At 46.1% G+C, this 16,591-nt stretch overlaps 1 protein-coding gene across 4 annotated transcripts in view; it reads left to right on the forward strand.

The window, feature by feature from the left end:
- The first annotated feature begins 10,407 nt into the window (after window positions 1-10,407).
- SCUBE1 (signal peptide, CUB domain and EGF like domain containing 1) overlaps window positions 10,408-16,591 on the forward strand; it is a 156,063-nt gene continuing 149,879 nt past the window's right edge. For all 4 annotated transcript variants that reach the window (XM_072145350.1, XM_072145352.1, XM_072145351.1 and 1 more), the window contains exons 1-2: window positions 10,408-10,561; window positions 13,133-13,255. In XM_072145350.1, the coding sequence (XP_072001451.1) occupies window positions 10,468-10,561; window positions 13,133-13,255 (217 nt within the window). In that variant the 5' untranslated portion in view covers window positions 10,408-10,467. The remainder of the gene's footprint in view (window positions 10,562-13,132; window positions 13,256-16,591) is intronic.

The following is a 16,591-nucleotide window of genomic DNA, read 5'->3' on the forward strand; positions in this document are numbered from 1 at the left end:
CACCAATTAAAGGGGAAACACGAAGTTTGTTTTCAATACGTCTGTAAAGATTTTATAGATTTGAAACAAATTGAATTTTTTCAATTTTTTTTTTATCCACTTTTCAGGACCGTAAGATGTCCCCCCAAAAAATTTCTACCCAACCGGTTCATCTCAACGAAAGTGCGAGAATTTTTTTTTTGTCCTGTTCGGATCTTTAGTAACCAGGATAGAGGGAAAAAGGGATAAAAAAAAAAGTGACGAAAAAAAGGCAAAAAAAAAAGTTTTCTCATCGTCAAGTAAAAAAAAAAAAAACGTGATTGGTTGCTAGGGGTGACCCACTGTTAAGTTGGTCCTGCGCTGGGGCAGCGTCTCCTCAAAAGGCTTTTCTTTCCTTCAGTTTGAGAGTTGCCGTTTCTGTCTCGGAGCAGCCACTGAATCAACAAGAAAGGAGCGGGCGGACAATGCCGCCACCTTAACCCCTTCCTGGCTGCTGGGGGGGCGGCCTGGACATGTCCATACGCAAGTATGTGTGGGGGGTTCTCTTTATCAAAACTACAAATGTTGCAATGTATTTGCACAGAAGATTTGGGGATTTTTTAAAAGTATTTTTGAGGCGGGACCTTCTTAGCCGTGAACCTCACTATTTCCCATGAAAATCCATCATGATAACTCATAGATCCATGTACTGTAATTATATCTGTTATCCATGGCCTCCTTCCTTCTAGAATCAATTTTTATAATTATGCTAATGAGCCAAAAGGGCTCTGAGGGGTGTTACCAAAGCCCCTCCATGCTGTAGCTTCACAGGCTGTTACACTGTCTCCACTTCTCCCTCTGCCGGATGTAATCTCACACAATTGGAGGGAGAAGTGCTCCTGCACAGCCTGTGAAGCTACAACACGGAGGGGCTCTGGTAACCTCCCCAGAGCCTTTCTGTCTCATTAACATAATTATAAGAGTTGATTTTAGAAGGAAGGAGGCCATGGATAACAAATATAAGAAGATTACCACAGTCACGGCTTGGAAATGTCTTAATTTATTGATTAAACATTTAGCATCATCAGGCTCCCCAATTTGTCTGCATGGACTTTCGCTGGGAGGGATCAGGGATGCTGTCATTAACCCCTTCAGTATTGTGGACGACCAAGGATGATGCAGCCAGTAATCCCCTCTAAACTACTCTAAACCACCAGGGATGTTGCTATCAAGCCCATCACTACCCTAGACCACCAGGGATACTGCCATTAATACCTTCACAATCCTAAATTATCCGTGATGTTACCATTGCTTCTATTACTATGGTTGTCCTCCAAGGAGGTTTCCATAAAGACTTTCACTACCCTAGGCCACCAGGATGCTGCCATTACTTTCTTTACTAAGCTAAACCACTCATTAGGGATACTGCCATTGTTCCCTTCACTACACTAGACCATCAGGGATACTGCCATTGATCCCTTCAATACACTAGGCCATCAGGGATACTTCCATTGATCCATTCAATACACTAGACCAGCAGGGATACTGCCATGGATCCCTTCAATGCACTAGACCAGTGATGGCTAACCTATGGCACTGGTGCCAGAGGTGGCACTCGGAGCCCTTTCTGTGGGCACTCAGGCCATCACCAGAGATGACTCCAGGTATCTTCCTGCAGTCCCAGACAGCCCAGGACTTGCAGTGCACAGAGCTATTTTAAAGTGACAGCTGTACCTGGGACTATTTCCTGCTTTATTGGTGTCCTCAGGGTGCTGGTATCAATGAAAACTGTGACAGAGAAGGGAGTGTAAATTACAAATTAAATTTCTGTGTTGGCACTTTGCGATCAGTAAGCGGGTCTTTGTTGTAGTTTGGGCACTCGGTCTCTAAAAGGTTTGCCATCACTGCACTAGACCATTAGGGGTACTTCCATTGGTCCATTCAATACACTAGACCAGCAGGGATACTGCCATTTATCCCTTCAATATAATAGACAATCAAGAATACTGCCATTGATCCCTTCAATACACTAGACCAGTGATGGCAAACCTTTTAATGACCGAGTGTCCAAACTACAACAAAGACCCGCTTATTTATCGCAAAGTGCCAACACAGAAATTTAATTTGTGATTTATACTCCCTTCTCTGTCACAGTTTTCATTGATACCAGCACCTGAGGACACCAATAATGCAGAAAATAGTGCCAGGTAGAGCTGTCACTTTAAAATAGCTGTGTGCACAGCAAGTCCTGGGCTGTCTGGGACTGCAGGAAGATACCTGGAGTCATCTTTGGTGATGGCCTGGGTGCCCACAGAAAGGGCTCAGAGTGCCACCTCTGGCACCAGTGCCATAGGTTAGCCATCACTGCACTAGACCATCAGGGATACTACTATTGAACCCTTTAATACACTAGATCATCAGCCATACTACCATTGATCCCTTCAATACATTAAACCATCAGGGATACTGCCATAGATCCATTCGTTACACTAGACCATCAGGGATGCTGCCATTGATGATTCAATACACTAGACCATCAGGGATGCTGCCATTGATCCTTTTACTACTCTAGATCAACATACTGTAGATACTGCGATCAATCCCTTCATTATTCTAGACCTACAGGAATCCTCTACTACCCTGGACCACCAGGGATGCTGTCCTGGATCTGTTCATTATCCTAGACTTCCAGGGTTGTTGTTTCAATCAATCCCTTTACTACCCTAAACCACTGATGATGCTGACACTTAACCCTTCACTCCCCCAGATCTCCAGTGATGCTACTATTAATTCCTTCTTGACTGTAGCTGACCAAAGATTCCCTCCTAAACCCTCAAACTACCCTAGATCACCAGGGATGCTGCCATTCATCTGCTCATCAGCCTAGACCTCCGGGGTCATTGCCATTAATCCCATTACCACCCTAGACTGCCAATAATCCCTACTCTACTGTAGCCAACCAAGGATTCAGTCCTAGACCCCAGGACTACCCTAGACCACCAGGGATTCTGCCATTCATCTGTTCATCAGCCTTGACCCATAGAGTTATTGCAATTAATCCCATTACTACCCTAAACCACCAAAGATTGCCAGTGATGCTACCATTACTTCTCTACTGTAGCTAATCAAGAATTCCATCATAAAGCAACACACTACCCTAGACCACCAGGGATGCTGCCATTGATTAATTCTCTTCTGGACTGTAGATGACCAATGATTCTGGTTGCAACTCCTTCACTGCCCAATACCATACCATAGAGCCGCTCTCCATGTAGTGGCGGAGCCAGGTCACTGCAGCTGATCTGCAGTACCCAGGTCTGACCAATACATAGAGAACGGCGCTGCCTGAGTTATGTTTGATTCTCTCTGTATCAAATGATCTGTGGGGGAACTTAGTGTGAGAAGTGTGATAAGATGTACTGCATCTAATAACAGTACTGTACTAATGCTTCTCTGTACTGCATACTGTAACACTGCTGTGCTCTGTGCTGGATATACTGGATACTACACTGCTGTGCTCTGTGCTGGGTATACTGTAACACTGCTGTGCTCTGTGCTGTATATACTGGGCAGTACACTGCTGTGCTCTGTGCTGGGTATACTGGGCAGTACACTGCTGAGCTCTGTGCTGGTTATACTGTAACACTGCTGTGCTCTGTGCTGGGTATACTGGGCACTGCTGTGCTCTGTGCTGGGTATACTGGGCACTGCTGTGCTCTGTGCTTGGTATACTGGGCAGTACACTGCTGAGCTCTGTGCTGGTTATACTGTAACAATGGTGTTCTTTTTGCTGGGTATACAGTAACTTTGCTGCATTCTGTGCTGGTTATATACTGTAGCACTGCTGTGCTCTGAGCCAGTTATACAATAACCCTGCTGTGCTTGGTGCTGGCTGTATAGTGAGCAGTAACACTGTTGTGCCGGTTATAACCCTGCTGTGCTCTGTGTTTGTTGGTTAAACTGGGTGTACAGTAACACTGCTGTGCTCTGTGCAGGGTATACTGGGTATAGGGTAACACTGCTGTGCTCTGTGCTGCGCTGTACACTGTGCGGGGTCTACTGGGAATACAGTAACCATGCTGTGCTCTGTGCTGGGTATACTGGGTATAGAGTAACACTGCTGTGCTCTGTGCTGGGTATACTGGGTATAGAGTAACACTGCTGTGCTCTGTGCTGCGCTGTACACTGTGCGGGGTCTACTGGGAATACAGTAACCATGCTGTGCTCTGTGCTGGGTATACTGGGTATAGAGTAACACTGCTGTGCTCTGTGCTGGGTATACTGGGTATAGAGTAACACTGCTGTGCTCTGTGCTGCGCTGTACACTGTGCGGGGTCTACTGGGAATACAGTAACCATGCTGTGCTCTGTGCTGGGTATACTGGGTATAGAGTAATACTGCTGTGCTCTGTTCTGGGTATACTAGGTATGCAGTAACACTGCTGTTCTCTGTGCCGGGTATACTGGGTATCAGGGGAATAACTAGGAGTGGCAGAGCCTCATAGCAGACATCTGAATGGAGCATATAGTATGTATATATTGGTGCACAGTCTCCATTTTTTAGTGTGTCAGGTCGGCTGTCGGGGCCTCCTGACACTACCGGCCCCATAGCAGCTGCTATGGCTGCTACCGCTGTAGTTACACCCCTTCTAAGAATGGAGTAACACTGCTGTGGTCTGTTCTAGGTATACAGGGTATACAGTAACACTGCTGTGCTCAGTGCCGGCTATACAGTAACCCTTCTGTTCTCTGTGCCGGGTATACCGGGTATAGAGTAACACTGCTGTGCTCTGTGTCGAGAATACAGTAACATTTCTGTGCTCTGTGCCGGGTATACAGTAACACTGCTGTGCTCTGTGCCAGGTATGCTGGTTATACAGTAACACTGCTGGGCTCTGTGATGGGTATACCAGGTATACAGTACCACTGCTGTGCTCTGTGCCGGGTATACCGTAACACTACTGTGATCTGTGCCGGGTATACTGGGTATACAGTAACACTGCTGTGCTCTGTGCCGGGTATACCGTAACACTACTGTGATCTGTGCCGGGTATACTGGGTATACAGTAACACTGCTGTGCTCTGTGCCGGGTATACCGTGACACTACTGTGATCTGTGCCGGGTATACTGGGTATACAGTAACACTGCTGTGCTCTGTGCCGGGTATATACCGTAACACTACTGTGATCTGTGCTGGGTATACTGGGTATACAGTAACACTGCTGTGCTCTGTGCCAGGTATGCTGGTTATACAGTAACACTGCTGGGCTCTGTGATGGGTATACCAGGTATACAGTACCACTGCTGTGCTCTGTGCCGGGTATACCGTAACACTACTGTGATCTGTGCCGGGTATACTGGGTATACAGTAACACTGCTGTGCTCTGTGCCGGGTATACCGTAACACTACTGTGATCTGTGCCGGGTATACTGGGTATACAGTAACACTGCTGTGCTCTGTGCCGGGTATACCGTGACACTACTGTGATCTGTGCCGGGTATACTGGGTATACAGTAACACTGCTGTGCTCTGTGCCGGGTATATACCGTAACACTACTGTGATCTGTGCTGGGTATACTGGGTATACAGTAACACTGCTATGCTCTGTGCCAGGTATACAGTAACAAGTAACACTGCTGTGCTCTGTGCTGGGTATACTGGGTATACAGTAACACTGCTCTGCTCTATGCCAGGTATAGAGCAACATTGCTGAGCTTTGTCCCAGGTATACTGTAACTCTGCTGTGATCTGTGCTGGTTATACTGGGTATACAGTAACACTGCTGTGCTCTGTGATGGGTATACCAGGTATACAGTACCACTGCTGTGCTCTGTGCCGGGTATACCATAACACTACTGTGATCTGTGCCGGGCATACTGGGTATACAGTAACACTGCTGTGCTCTGTGCCGGGTATACAGTAACACTACTGTGATCTGTGCCGGGTATACTGGGTATACAGTAACACTGCTGTGCTCTGTGCCGGGTATACCGTAACACTGCTCTGCTCTGTGCCGGGTATACAGTAACACTACTGTGATCTGTGCCGGGTATGCTGGGTTTACAGTAACACTGCTATGCTCTGTGCCAGGTATACAGTAACACTGCTGTGCTCTGTGCCGGGTATACTGGGTATACAGTAACACTGCTCTGCTTTGTGCCAGGTATACGGTAACACTGCTGTGCTCTTTGCCGGGTATACAGTAACACTGCTGTGCTCTTTGCCAGGTATACTAGATATACAGTAACATTAATGTGCTCTGTGCCGGGTATACCAGGTATATAGTAACACTGCTGTGCTCTGTGCTGGGTATAATGGGTATACAGTAGCACCGTTGTGCTCTGTGCCGGGTATAGAGTAACACTGCTGTGCTCTGTGCCGGTGATACCGGTTATACAGTAATACTGCTGTGCTCTGTGCCGGGTATACAGTAACACTTCTGTGCTCTGTGCTGGGTATACAGTAACACCGCTGTGCTCTCTGCCGGGTATAGAGTAACACTGCTGTGCTCTGTGCCGGGTATACCGGTTATACAGTAATACTGCTGTGCTCTGTGCCGGGTATACAGTAACACTGCTGTGCTCTGTGCCGGGTATACAGTAACACCGCTGTGCTCTGTGATGGGTATAGAGTAATACTGCTGTGCTGTGTGCCAGGTATACTGGGTATAGAGTAACACAGCTCTGCTCTGTGCCGGGTATACAGTAACACTGCTGTGCTCTGTGCCGGGTATACAGTAACACTGCTGTGCTTTGTGCCGGGTATACAGTAACACTGCTGTGCTCTTTGCCGGGCATACCGGGTATACAGTAACACTGCTGTGCTCTGTGCCGGGTATACAGTAACACTGCTGTTCCCTGCGCCGGGCATACCGGGTACACAGTAACACTGATGTGCTCTTTGCCGGGTATACAGTAACACAGCTGTGCTCTGTGCCGGGTGTACAGTAACACTGCTGTGCTCTGTGCCGGGTATAGAGTAACACTGCTGTGCTCTGTGCCGGGTATAGAGTAACACTGCTGTGCTCTTTGCCGGGTATAGAGTAACACTGCTGTGCTCTGTGCCGGGTGTACAGTAACACTGCTGTGCTCTGTGTCGGGTATAGAGTAACACTGCTGTGCTCTTGGCTGGGCATACCGTGTATACAGTAACACTGCTGTGCTCTGTGCCGGGTATACCGTAACACTACTGTGATCTGTGCCGGGTATACTGGGTATACAGTAACACTGCTGTGCTCTGTGCCGGGTATACCGTGACACTACTGTGATCTGTGCCGGGTATACTGGGTATACAGTAACACTGCTGTGCTCTGTGCCGGGTATATACCGTAACACTACTGTGATCTGTGCTGGGTATACTGGGTATACAGTAACACTGCTATGCTCTGTGCCAGGTATACAGTAACAAGTAACACTGCTGTGCTCTGTGCTGGGTATACTGGGTATACAGTAACACTGCTCTGCTCTATGCCAGGTATAGAGCAACATTGCTGAGCTTTGTCCCAGGTATACTGTAACTCTGCTGTGATCTGTGCTGGTTATACTGGGTATACAGTAACACTGCTGTGCTCTGTGATGGGTATACCAGGTATACAGTACCACTGCTGTGCTCTGTGCCGGGTATACCATAACACTACTGTGATCTGTGCCGGGCATACTGGGTATACAGTAACACTGCTGTGCTCTGTGCCGGGTATACAGTAACACTACTGTGATCTGTGCCGGGTATACTGGGTATACAGTAACACTGCTGTGCTCTGTGCCGGGTATACCGTAACACTGCTGTGCTTTGTGCCGGGTATACAGTAACACTGCTGTGCTCTGTGCCGGGTATACAGTAACACTGCTGTGCTTTGTGCCGGGTATACAGTAACACTGCTGTGCTCTTTGCCGGGCATACCGGGTATACAGTAACACTGCTGTGCTCTGTGCCGGGTATACAGTAACACTGCTGTTCCCTGCGCCGGGCATACCGGGTACACAGTAACACTGATGTGCTCTTTGCCGGGTATACAGTAACACAGCTGTGCTCTGTGCCGGGTGTACAGTAACACTGCTGTGCTCTGTGCCGGGTATAGAGTAACACTGCTGTGCTCTGTGCCGGGTATAGAGTAACACTGCTGTGCTCTTTGCCGGGTATAGAGTAACACTGCTGTGCTCTGTGCCGGGTGTACAGTAACACTGCTGTGCTCTGTGTCGGGTATAGAGTAACACTGCTGTGCTCTTGGCTGGGCATACCGTGTATACAGTAACACTGCTGTGCTCTGTGCCGGGTATACAGTAACACTGCTGTGCTCTGTGCCGGGTATACAGTACCACTGCTGTGCTCTGTGCCGGGTATACAGTAACACTGCTGTGCTCTGTGCCGGGTATACAGTAACACTGCAGTGCTCTGGACCGGGTATAGAGTGACACTGCGGTGCTCTGTGCCGGTTCTGTGCCGGGTATGCAGTAACACTGCTGTGCTCTTTGCCGGGTATACAGTAACACAGCTGTGCTCTGTGCCGGGTATATAGTAACACTGCTGTGCTCTGGGCCGGGTATACAGTAACACTGATGTGCTCTGTGCCAAGTATACAGTAACACTGATGTGCTCTGTGCCGAGTATACAGTAACACTGATGTGCTCTGTGCCGAATATACAGTAACACTGCAGTGCTCTGGGCCGGGTATACAGTAACACTGCTGTGCTCTGGTCCGGGTATAGAGTAACACTGCTGTGCTCTGGTCCGGGTTTAGAGTAACACTGCTGTGCTATGGGCCGGGTATACAGTAACACTGTGGTGCTCTGTGCAAGGTATACAGTAACACTGCTGTGCTCTGTGCCGTGTATATAGTAACACTGCTGTGCTCTGGGCCGGGTATAGAGTAACACTGCTGTGCTCTGGGCCGTGTATATAGTAACACTGCTGTGCTCTGGGCCGGGTATACAGTAACACTGCTGTGCTCTGGGCCGGGTATAGAGTAACACTGCTGTGCTATGGGCCGGGTATACAGTAACACTGCTGTGCTCTGTGCTGGGTATACAGTAACACTGCTGTGCTCTGTGCCAGGTATACCAGATATACAATAACACTGATGTGCTCTGTGCCGGGTATACAGTAACACTGCTGTGCTATGGGCCGGGTATACAGTAACACTGCTGTGCTCTGTGCCGGGTATACAGTAACACTGCTGAGCTCTGGGCCGGGTATACAGTAACACTGCTGTGCTCTGTGCCAGGTATACCAGATATACAATAACACTGATGTGCTCTGGGCCGGGTATACAGTAACACTGCTGTGCTCTGGGCCGGGTAAACAGTAACACTGCTGTGCTCTGGGCCGGGTATACAGTAACACTGCTGTGCTCTGGGCCGGGTATACAGTAACACTGCTGTGCTCTGGGCCGGGTATACAGTAACACTGCTGTGCTCTGGGCCGGGTAAACAGTAACACTGCTGTGCTCTGTGCCGGGTATACAGTAACACTGCTGAGCTCTGGGCCGGGTATACAGTAACACTGCTGTGCTCTGTGCCGGGTATACAGTAACACTGCTGTGCTCTGTGCTGGGTATACAGTAACACTGCTGCGCTCTGGGCCGGGTATACCAGGTATACAGTAACACTGCTGTGCTCTGTGCTGGGTATACAGTAACACTGCTGTGCTCTGTGCCGGGTATACAGTAACACTGCTGTGCTCTGGGCCGGGTATACAGTAACACTGCTGTGCTCTGGGCCGGGTAAACAGTAACACTGCTGTGCTCTGTGCCGGGTATACAGTAACACTGCTGAGCTCTGGGCCGGGTATACAGTAACACTGCTGTGCTCTGTGCCGGGTATACAGTAACACTGCTGTGCTCTGTGCTGGGTATACAGTAACACTGCTGCGCTCTGGGCCGGGTATACCAGGTATACAGTAACACTGCTGTGCTCTGTGCTGGGTATACAGTAACACTGCTGTGCTCTGTGCCGGGTATACAGTAACACTGCTGTGCTCTGTGCTGGGTATACAGTAACACTGCTGTGCTCTGGGCCGGGTATACAGTAACACTGCTGTGCTCTGTGCTGGGTATACAGTAACACTGCTGTGCTCTGTGCCGGGTATACAGTAACACTGCTGTGCTCTGTGCTGGGTATACCAGGTATACAGTAACACTGCTGTGCTCTGTGCCGGGTATACAGTAACACCGCTGTGCTCTGTGCTGGGTATACAGTAACACTGCTGTGCTCTGTGCCGGGTATACAGTAACACTGCTGTGCTCTGTGCCGGGTATACACTGGCCATACACTTTCCTCAGCGCACAACCATCAGCGATTAAATAATAGATCCTGCGCGGAGTGGGCGTGGCCCCATTCTTGGCCCCTCCCTCGTTGACCACCGATTAGCCGTCTTCCTCTCTGCCCCGCCCCGCGCCTGTGCGCCTTCTCCAATCAGCGCCGCGCTGTCAGTGGCTGGCTCGGTGTCGCGCTCAGTCTGGCAGTGCCGAGCGTGGCTGTACCCGGGGAACATCAGCTGGCGGCGGCTCCGGGATGATGGGGACTGCGCGCTGCACATGGTGCTACCTCCTCCTGCTCTCCTGCATCGTGCACCGGGACCACCTCACAGGGGGCAGCGGCCTCCCAGGTAAGGGCTCCCTTAAAGGCTCCACATCGCTGCTTTCTCTTATCAGGACCCCTTTAAACTTTTTTTTAACTCTTTCCATCACGGTCCCTGATGCATAGACCTCTGTGCACTGGATTTATCATGCATATCTTACATGGGACTGTGTCATTTACATAGGACTGCCGCTGTGCATCCATCATCAGGTCATATCCGCAAACTTTCCTATGTTCCCAGCTTAATCCCCTCTCTCCTTACTCCCTGCTGTTCCACCTCCTCTGGCAATTTGTTTTCACTTCCAATTATCCCTTCCACATTGATCCTGACTCTCGGATTCAGGTTCTGGACCTCCCCTTTAAATGATGTTCTTCCCCCTTTAACTAGGACACTGACTCCTTTTAAATAAATTTCGCCTTATATTGCGATGTTATGTTGTGTATCCGTATTTGTCGTTGGGAACACCTGCAACGCGCGGAACAAGTCTCCGCATTGACGGATAATATTGACCCCCCTTTTCCGGCAATCTGCTAATTGTAATTGGCCTCAAAGAAAAAGATGATATTATAATTATATTGACTTTAGCCGCAGAGGGAGAAACACGGGCGACACCTTGTGATTATTTATGGAGCTTCCTGCGCCTGAGCCCCAGATGTTTAGATGGCGCTAAATTGTCAAAGAATCAATTAAAACTGAATTTCCAGGAAGATGGATACAAGTATTGACATAAGAGGCATCAGGGGCCCGAGGGGTGCACGAATAATAGAGAGGCTGGGGAGCGGGCATCACAGCGCTGCCTGCTGTCTGTATCATATCTATCTATCTCATATCTATCTATCTCATATCTATCTATCTCATATCTATCTATCTATCTATCTATCTATCTATCTATCTATCTATCTATCTATCTCATATCTATCTATCTATCTCATATCTATCTATCTCATATCTATCTATCTCATATCTATCTATCTCATATCTATCTCATATCTATCTCATATCTATCTATCTCATATCTATCTATCTCATATCTATCTATCTATCTCATATCTATCTATCTATCTATCTCATATCTATCTCTCTATCTCATATCTCTCTATCTCATATCTCTCTATCTCATATCTATCTCATATCTATCTATCATATCGTATCTTTCTCTCTCTCGTATCTATGTACCTATAGCACAGTCAAATTTCTCTGGACTACACATTACTGTACCTGGTACCCCATGCCATCCACAAAGCTTGCTGTATCTATCTTTCTATCTAGACGTATGTATAGATGTGGCAGAACTGATGTTGCACAGTCTGTACCTGATACCCAGTGGCAGCCCCAGAATGCTTTGGATGTCTTCTTCTTTATCCATCAACGTATCTCTGTCTGTCTATCCATCCATCTCCAACTAGTTGTAGTGGAGTCAGATTTGTATGGACTTCACTTCACAGAACCTGATAACTTTTATCTAGATGTAGCAGTGCTGAATTTGCAATTTTAAAGCTTTCCCTATCTGTCTTGATATAAAAGAACCAAAGAACCATGTCTGCACTAAATTTGACTCTATCTATCTCATAACTAATTGCTCTCTATCTGTTTCATATCTATCTATCTCTCATATCTAACTATCTATCTATCCATCTCATATCTATCTATTTCATATCTCTCCTATCTATCGATCTATCTATCTATCTATCTATGTTCAGTGAAGAGGCAGCACTCCTTGTAGTGGTGAAAGGGGTGAAGCTTTATTCCATAAAAAGCGACGTTTCGGTGTACCGTTACACCTTTATCAAGCTTTATCTTGCTTGATAGAGGTGTAACGGTACACCGAAACGTCGCTTTTTATGGAATAAAGCTTCACCCGTTTCACCACTACAAGGAGTGCTGCCTCTTCACTGAACCTATATTGGAGACCCTGGCCAAGGGATCACCGGCTTCTGCACCCACCGCTAGCTGTGCTGCTCTGGATCTTCTACTTTTTATCTATCTATGATCTCATATCTATCCGTCTCACTTTGTCAAGGTATCTTCCTCTGCTAACTACCCCTTGTCGTCTATCATCCAGCTGTCATGTAGCAGAGCTGACTTTTTGATTAAGCTGCGTCTTATTGTTAAGAAAACTGTGTATCATCTCTGCCCGACATCCCTAACGAATCTTAGTTATGTCACCTGCGTAGTAACCCGGCTCTGCTGTATCTGTATATGGAAACACAGGTGTAGCAGAGCTGAGTTTGCTTAATGCACAAATTGCTTGTCGCTTGTGTTATCTGATAAACATGGCATGACAAAGTCAGCTCTGCTACATCTGACTATAGGTAGGCTGCGGGGTTAATTGCTTCCATTGACCATATTTCTCATATTGTCTTGTAATTGTCTGCAGGCGGACAAGTCTCCCCCATAACATGGCCATTTCCTTTAATCATTTAATGATATTTTTCTTTCCCGTTGCCGCGACAAGACCCCTTTATTTCACCTGTGCCGCTCGCACAGCATCTGTTTTCTATCTGTAACAATAGGGGGGGGGGTGGAAACACCCCCACCCCCCCTTGACTATAGAAAATAATAAATTGACTCCTATAACGACCCCCTTCTCCATTGCAGACAGTGACGAGTGTGCAGAGGGTACGGACGACTGCCACATTGACGCCATCTGCCAGAACACCCCCAAATCCTACAAATGTATCTGCAAGCCTGGATATAAGGGCGAAGGGAAACAATGTGAAGGTAGGAAGCAGAAGAAGCTGCTGGCCTGACGGCTTCCTATTTGTTTGCACTGTTAAATCTTCGTAAATAGCTGAATTCCTGAACCGATTAATGCAGATTTACAGCTGCTCGCCCTCCAGTCCTGGTGTTTATTGGCTGAGGGCCCCTGCTGTGTCTGATAATTGTTCTGAAGTACAGATACTTCTCGCAGGAGTCACCCATTCATACATGCCAATCCTGGGAAATGTCTGTGTTTCTGTGTCTGGAAATCATGTGGAGCCACCTTAAAAAGTGCTAACAAATGTTATTCCACCTTAAAAAAAAAATAACACTACAACGCTTCCGAAATTATATGGCGCTTTTAAAAGAAAACGCAGCGTTTGGTACCCGTATCCATTTTTCTGAACTTATGTGTCTTTTAATAAATTTAAAAAAATAAAACTTAAAAATCCTATACTACCTTGAAGATAGCCATAGATAAAAATCTTATTATACCATCATAAAACTACTGTGCCGCCATAGAATGAAATACAAGTGATCCCACGCCGCTCTGGTACTTCTAGTCTACTTGTAACATGAGAAGAAATGGCGCGGCACGGTCAGAAGATATCATCGATTAGCAAAAAGCAGGTCCTGTGACCCCCCGACACTTCTGGAAAGATGGAGGTACTGATGTACCGGAGCAATACTGGAACTGGGAGGATTCCCACCCCCTCTGGCATTTTCTTGATTTGCTGGAACATGATTCCACCCTAAAAAATCACCCACCTTGGGGTGATGCCACACATGACGTTTTTGGTCCGTTTTTAAACATCCGTTTTCAGTCCATTTTTGGCCGCTTACCATGCGTTTGGCTGCTTACAACCTGTTTATCTATTAAGATAATTGGGAAAAACGGACCAAAAACGCCATGTGTGGCATCACCCTGAATACATAAATATGTTCTACCATCTTAAATAATACTATTTTGCCCCAAAAAATGGTAAAGCACATAAAAAATGACAATATTGAAGTAGTACTACTTTACTATGCTACCTTAAAAAAATGTTATCCTGCCATAAACCCAAATATATATTGTCGCATATCTTGCACTAAATATCTGTCGAGTGTTTCTAATATTATATGGTTGACTTGAACCATCCTGTCTACAGGCAGTCCCTGGGTTACGTACAAAATAAGTTGAATTTGTATGTAAGTCAAAACTGTATATTTTATAATTGTAACCCCAGACAAAGTTTTTTTTGGTCTCCGTGACAATTGGATTTTTTAAATTTTGGATTGTCATCAGAACCAGTATTAACAATGAATCTTAATTACAGACACCTCTGATAACTGTTACAGATGATTATTGTAGCCTATGAGGTCCGTTTGTAACTAGGGGTCGTCTGTAAGTCGGATGTTCTTAAGTAGGGGACTAACTGTATTATGTGTCATGTGATAGATCCGTTTATACAGACACAGCAGCTTTTGTTGGTGTACAAAAAAAAAAACTTCGTAATACCCAAGTAAATCTAAAGTCTTTGTTCACACTGCAGATTCAGATCTCCAAGACGTGCTTTTTTTTGACAATCTTTGGCTTTGTAGTTTTTTTAGTCAGATACAGATATAGATTACCTCCATCGTCATCTGCTGGGGAAATTTCAGCATTTTTTACCAAAAAGAGAATTTCAACAAAAATATAAAATTGGTCATAAGTGGGGAAATCAGAGGCCAAAATTTTGTGCCTTTTTATGGTGCCAAAGTAGAAACAGAAAGTTCCCCCATATTGCCTGTCCCCCCTCGAATCTCCTTCCTGGTTATTTTTCATTTTGGTGTTAAGAGAAAATTGTGATAAGTTTACAGTTTTACTATCATTTTTTTGAGTAGTTCTTTTATTAGAGGCAATGAATATGGCTGCACTTTCTGTTTGGACTTACCCAAAATGGCCTCCACACCTCGATAGCAGTAAAGTCAATATATCTTTAGCTGCTCTGAATATTGATTTAATAATGTCTAAAAAGTTGTGTTTGGTTACATGTGATATAGTACAGGGGTAACCTGTCACCAATGGTTGTCTTGGGGCCCCCTTCTCAATTGTGTGTTGGGCCCCAGAGCTTTTCATTATGCCCCTTTTATAATGGTTGTTGATTGTATTGTTATGGCATCGGGACCTGATACCTAAACGGAGACCTCCTTTATGCCAGATCAAAAATGGCGCAATATCACATTACATTGTGCCTCGGAAGCTGTAACCTTGACCTCTTACATCATGTTGCTAAAGATTCTCTGTTTCTTGGAAAGCTGTGTATCTACCAACATTGCTATTTTACTCGACTTTCTAGAAATCCTGAAAATCCGACAAAATCCTGCCCAGTGAACCTCACATGCAGGTGGCGTATACATGTATGACAGCAGCTTCATTCACATGGGGATTCTTGGTCCATCCGTCATATGCCCTGCAATCTGTATGTTATCACCCATGCTGTCTGCGGATAGGGGATAAGTTACTTTTCTAGTGTTTTAAGCCTATTCCTTCCCCTGAAAATCTTTTAAAGGTGACTTTTCAATAAGTATAGGTACCCTAAACCGGCAGCAATCCCTCATACAGCTGTGGTTTAGGGTCCCATAACTTTTTACGTTAATTTAGGTTGGGGTTATGGTGACTTGAGCCCGCTGGGACCTTTCCACATAATGAAGCAGTGGTCAGTAATCAAACCTTCACCGTGCATGCACCCCATGTTCAGGGCATAGTCTGCTGCACTATGTGCTTTGTGTATGACCCGGGGGTCCATAGGGTACTCAAGTCCACCGTCACCCCTAATGTCTATGTGGCCAATTATTGTTCTGTTGGCATTTCTGGATTAAAGAGAAATGTTCGCAGTGTGAGCACTGTGCAGATGCTGAACAAGCAGGGGATGCTTCTGTCTTTTCTGATTTGCTTCAGTCTGTCTAGGTTTAATTGTAATTTAACTATGTATCTCACATCCAGCACTTGGTCATTTACGTAATAAAGGAATTTTTGCTTTTAGGAAATGGAAAAATCTTCCTTTTTTACTTTGTCTTTCTTTACCTCATTGTGTTCAAGACCTCTGCTTTCTGTCAGTGTGTGGAAACATTCTTGCTGAATATCATGAAAATGTCCAGATAAGTACCTTTTAGGTGATAGAAGAGGTTTTTGAGCAATTTTGGACAGATTTCAGTTTAGGACACATTTTTTTCCCCCCATCTCATCCCTTTATTGCTATGCACGTTCTAGGGCTAGAAATAGCCGGAATTATGGAAATAATGGAAGCAACCAAGCTGGCTTAGTTTAGCCGTTTCCAGAAATTGTCTGTTCTTGTGATTTTGCTCACCAGGCAAATGTACAGGTATTCTTAT

This window comes from Engystomops pustulosus, chromosome 4, assembly GCF_040894005.1.
Source record: "Engystomops pustulosus chromosome 4, aEngPut4.maternal, whole genome shotgun sequence".
Classification (NCBI taxonomy): Eukaryota; Metazoa; Chordata; class Amphibia; order Anura; family Leptodactylidae; genus Engystomops; species Engystomops pustulosus.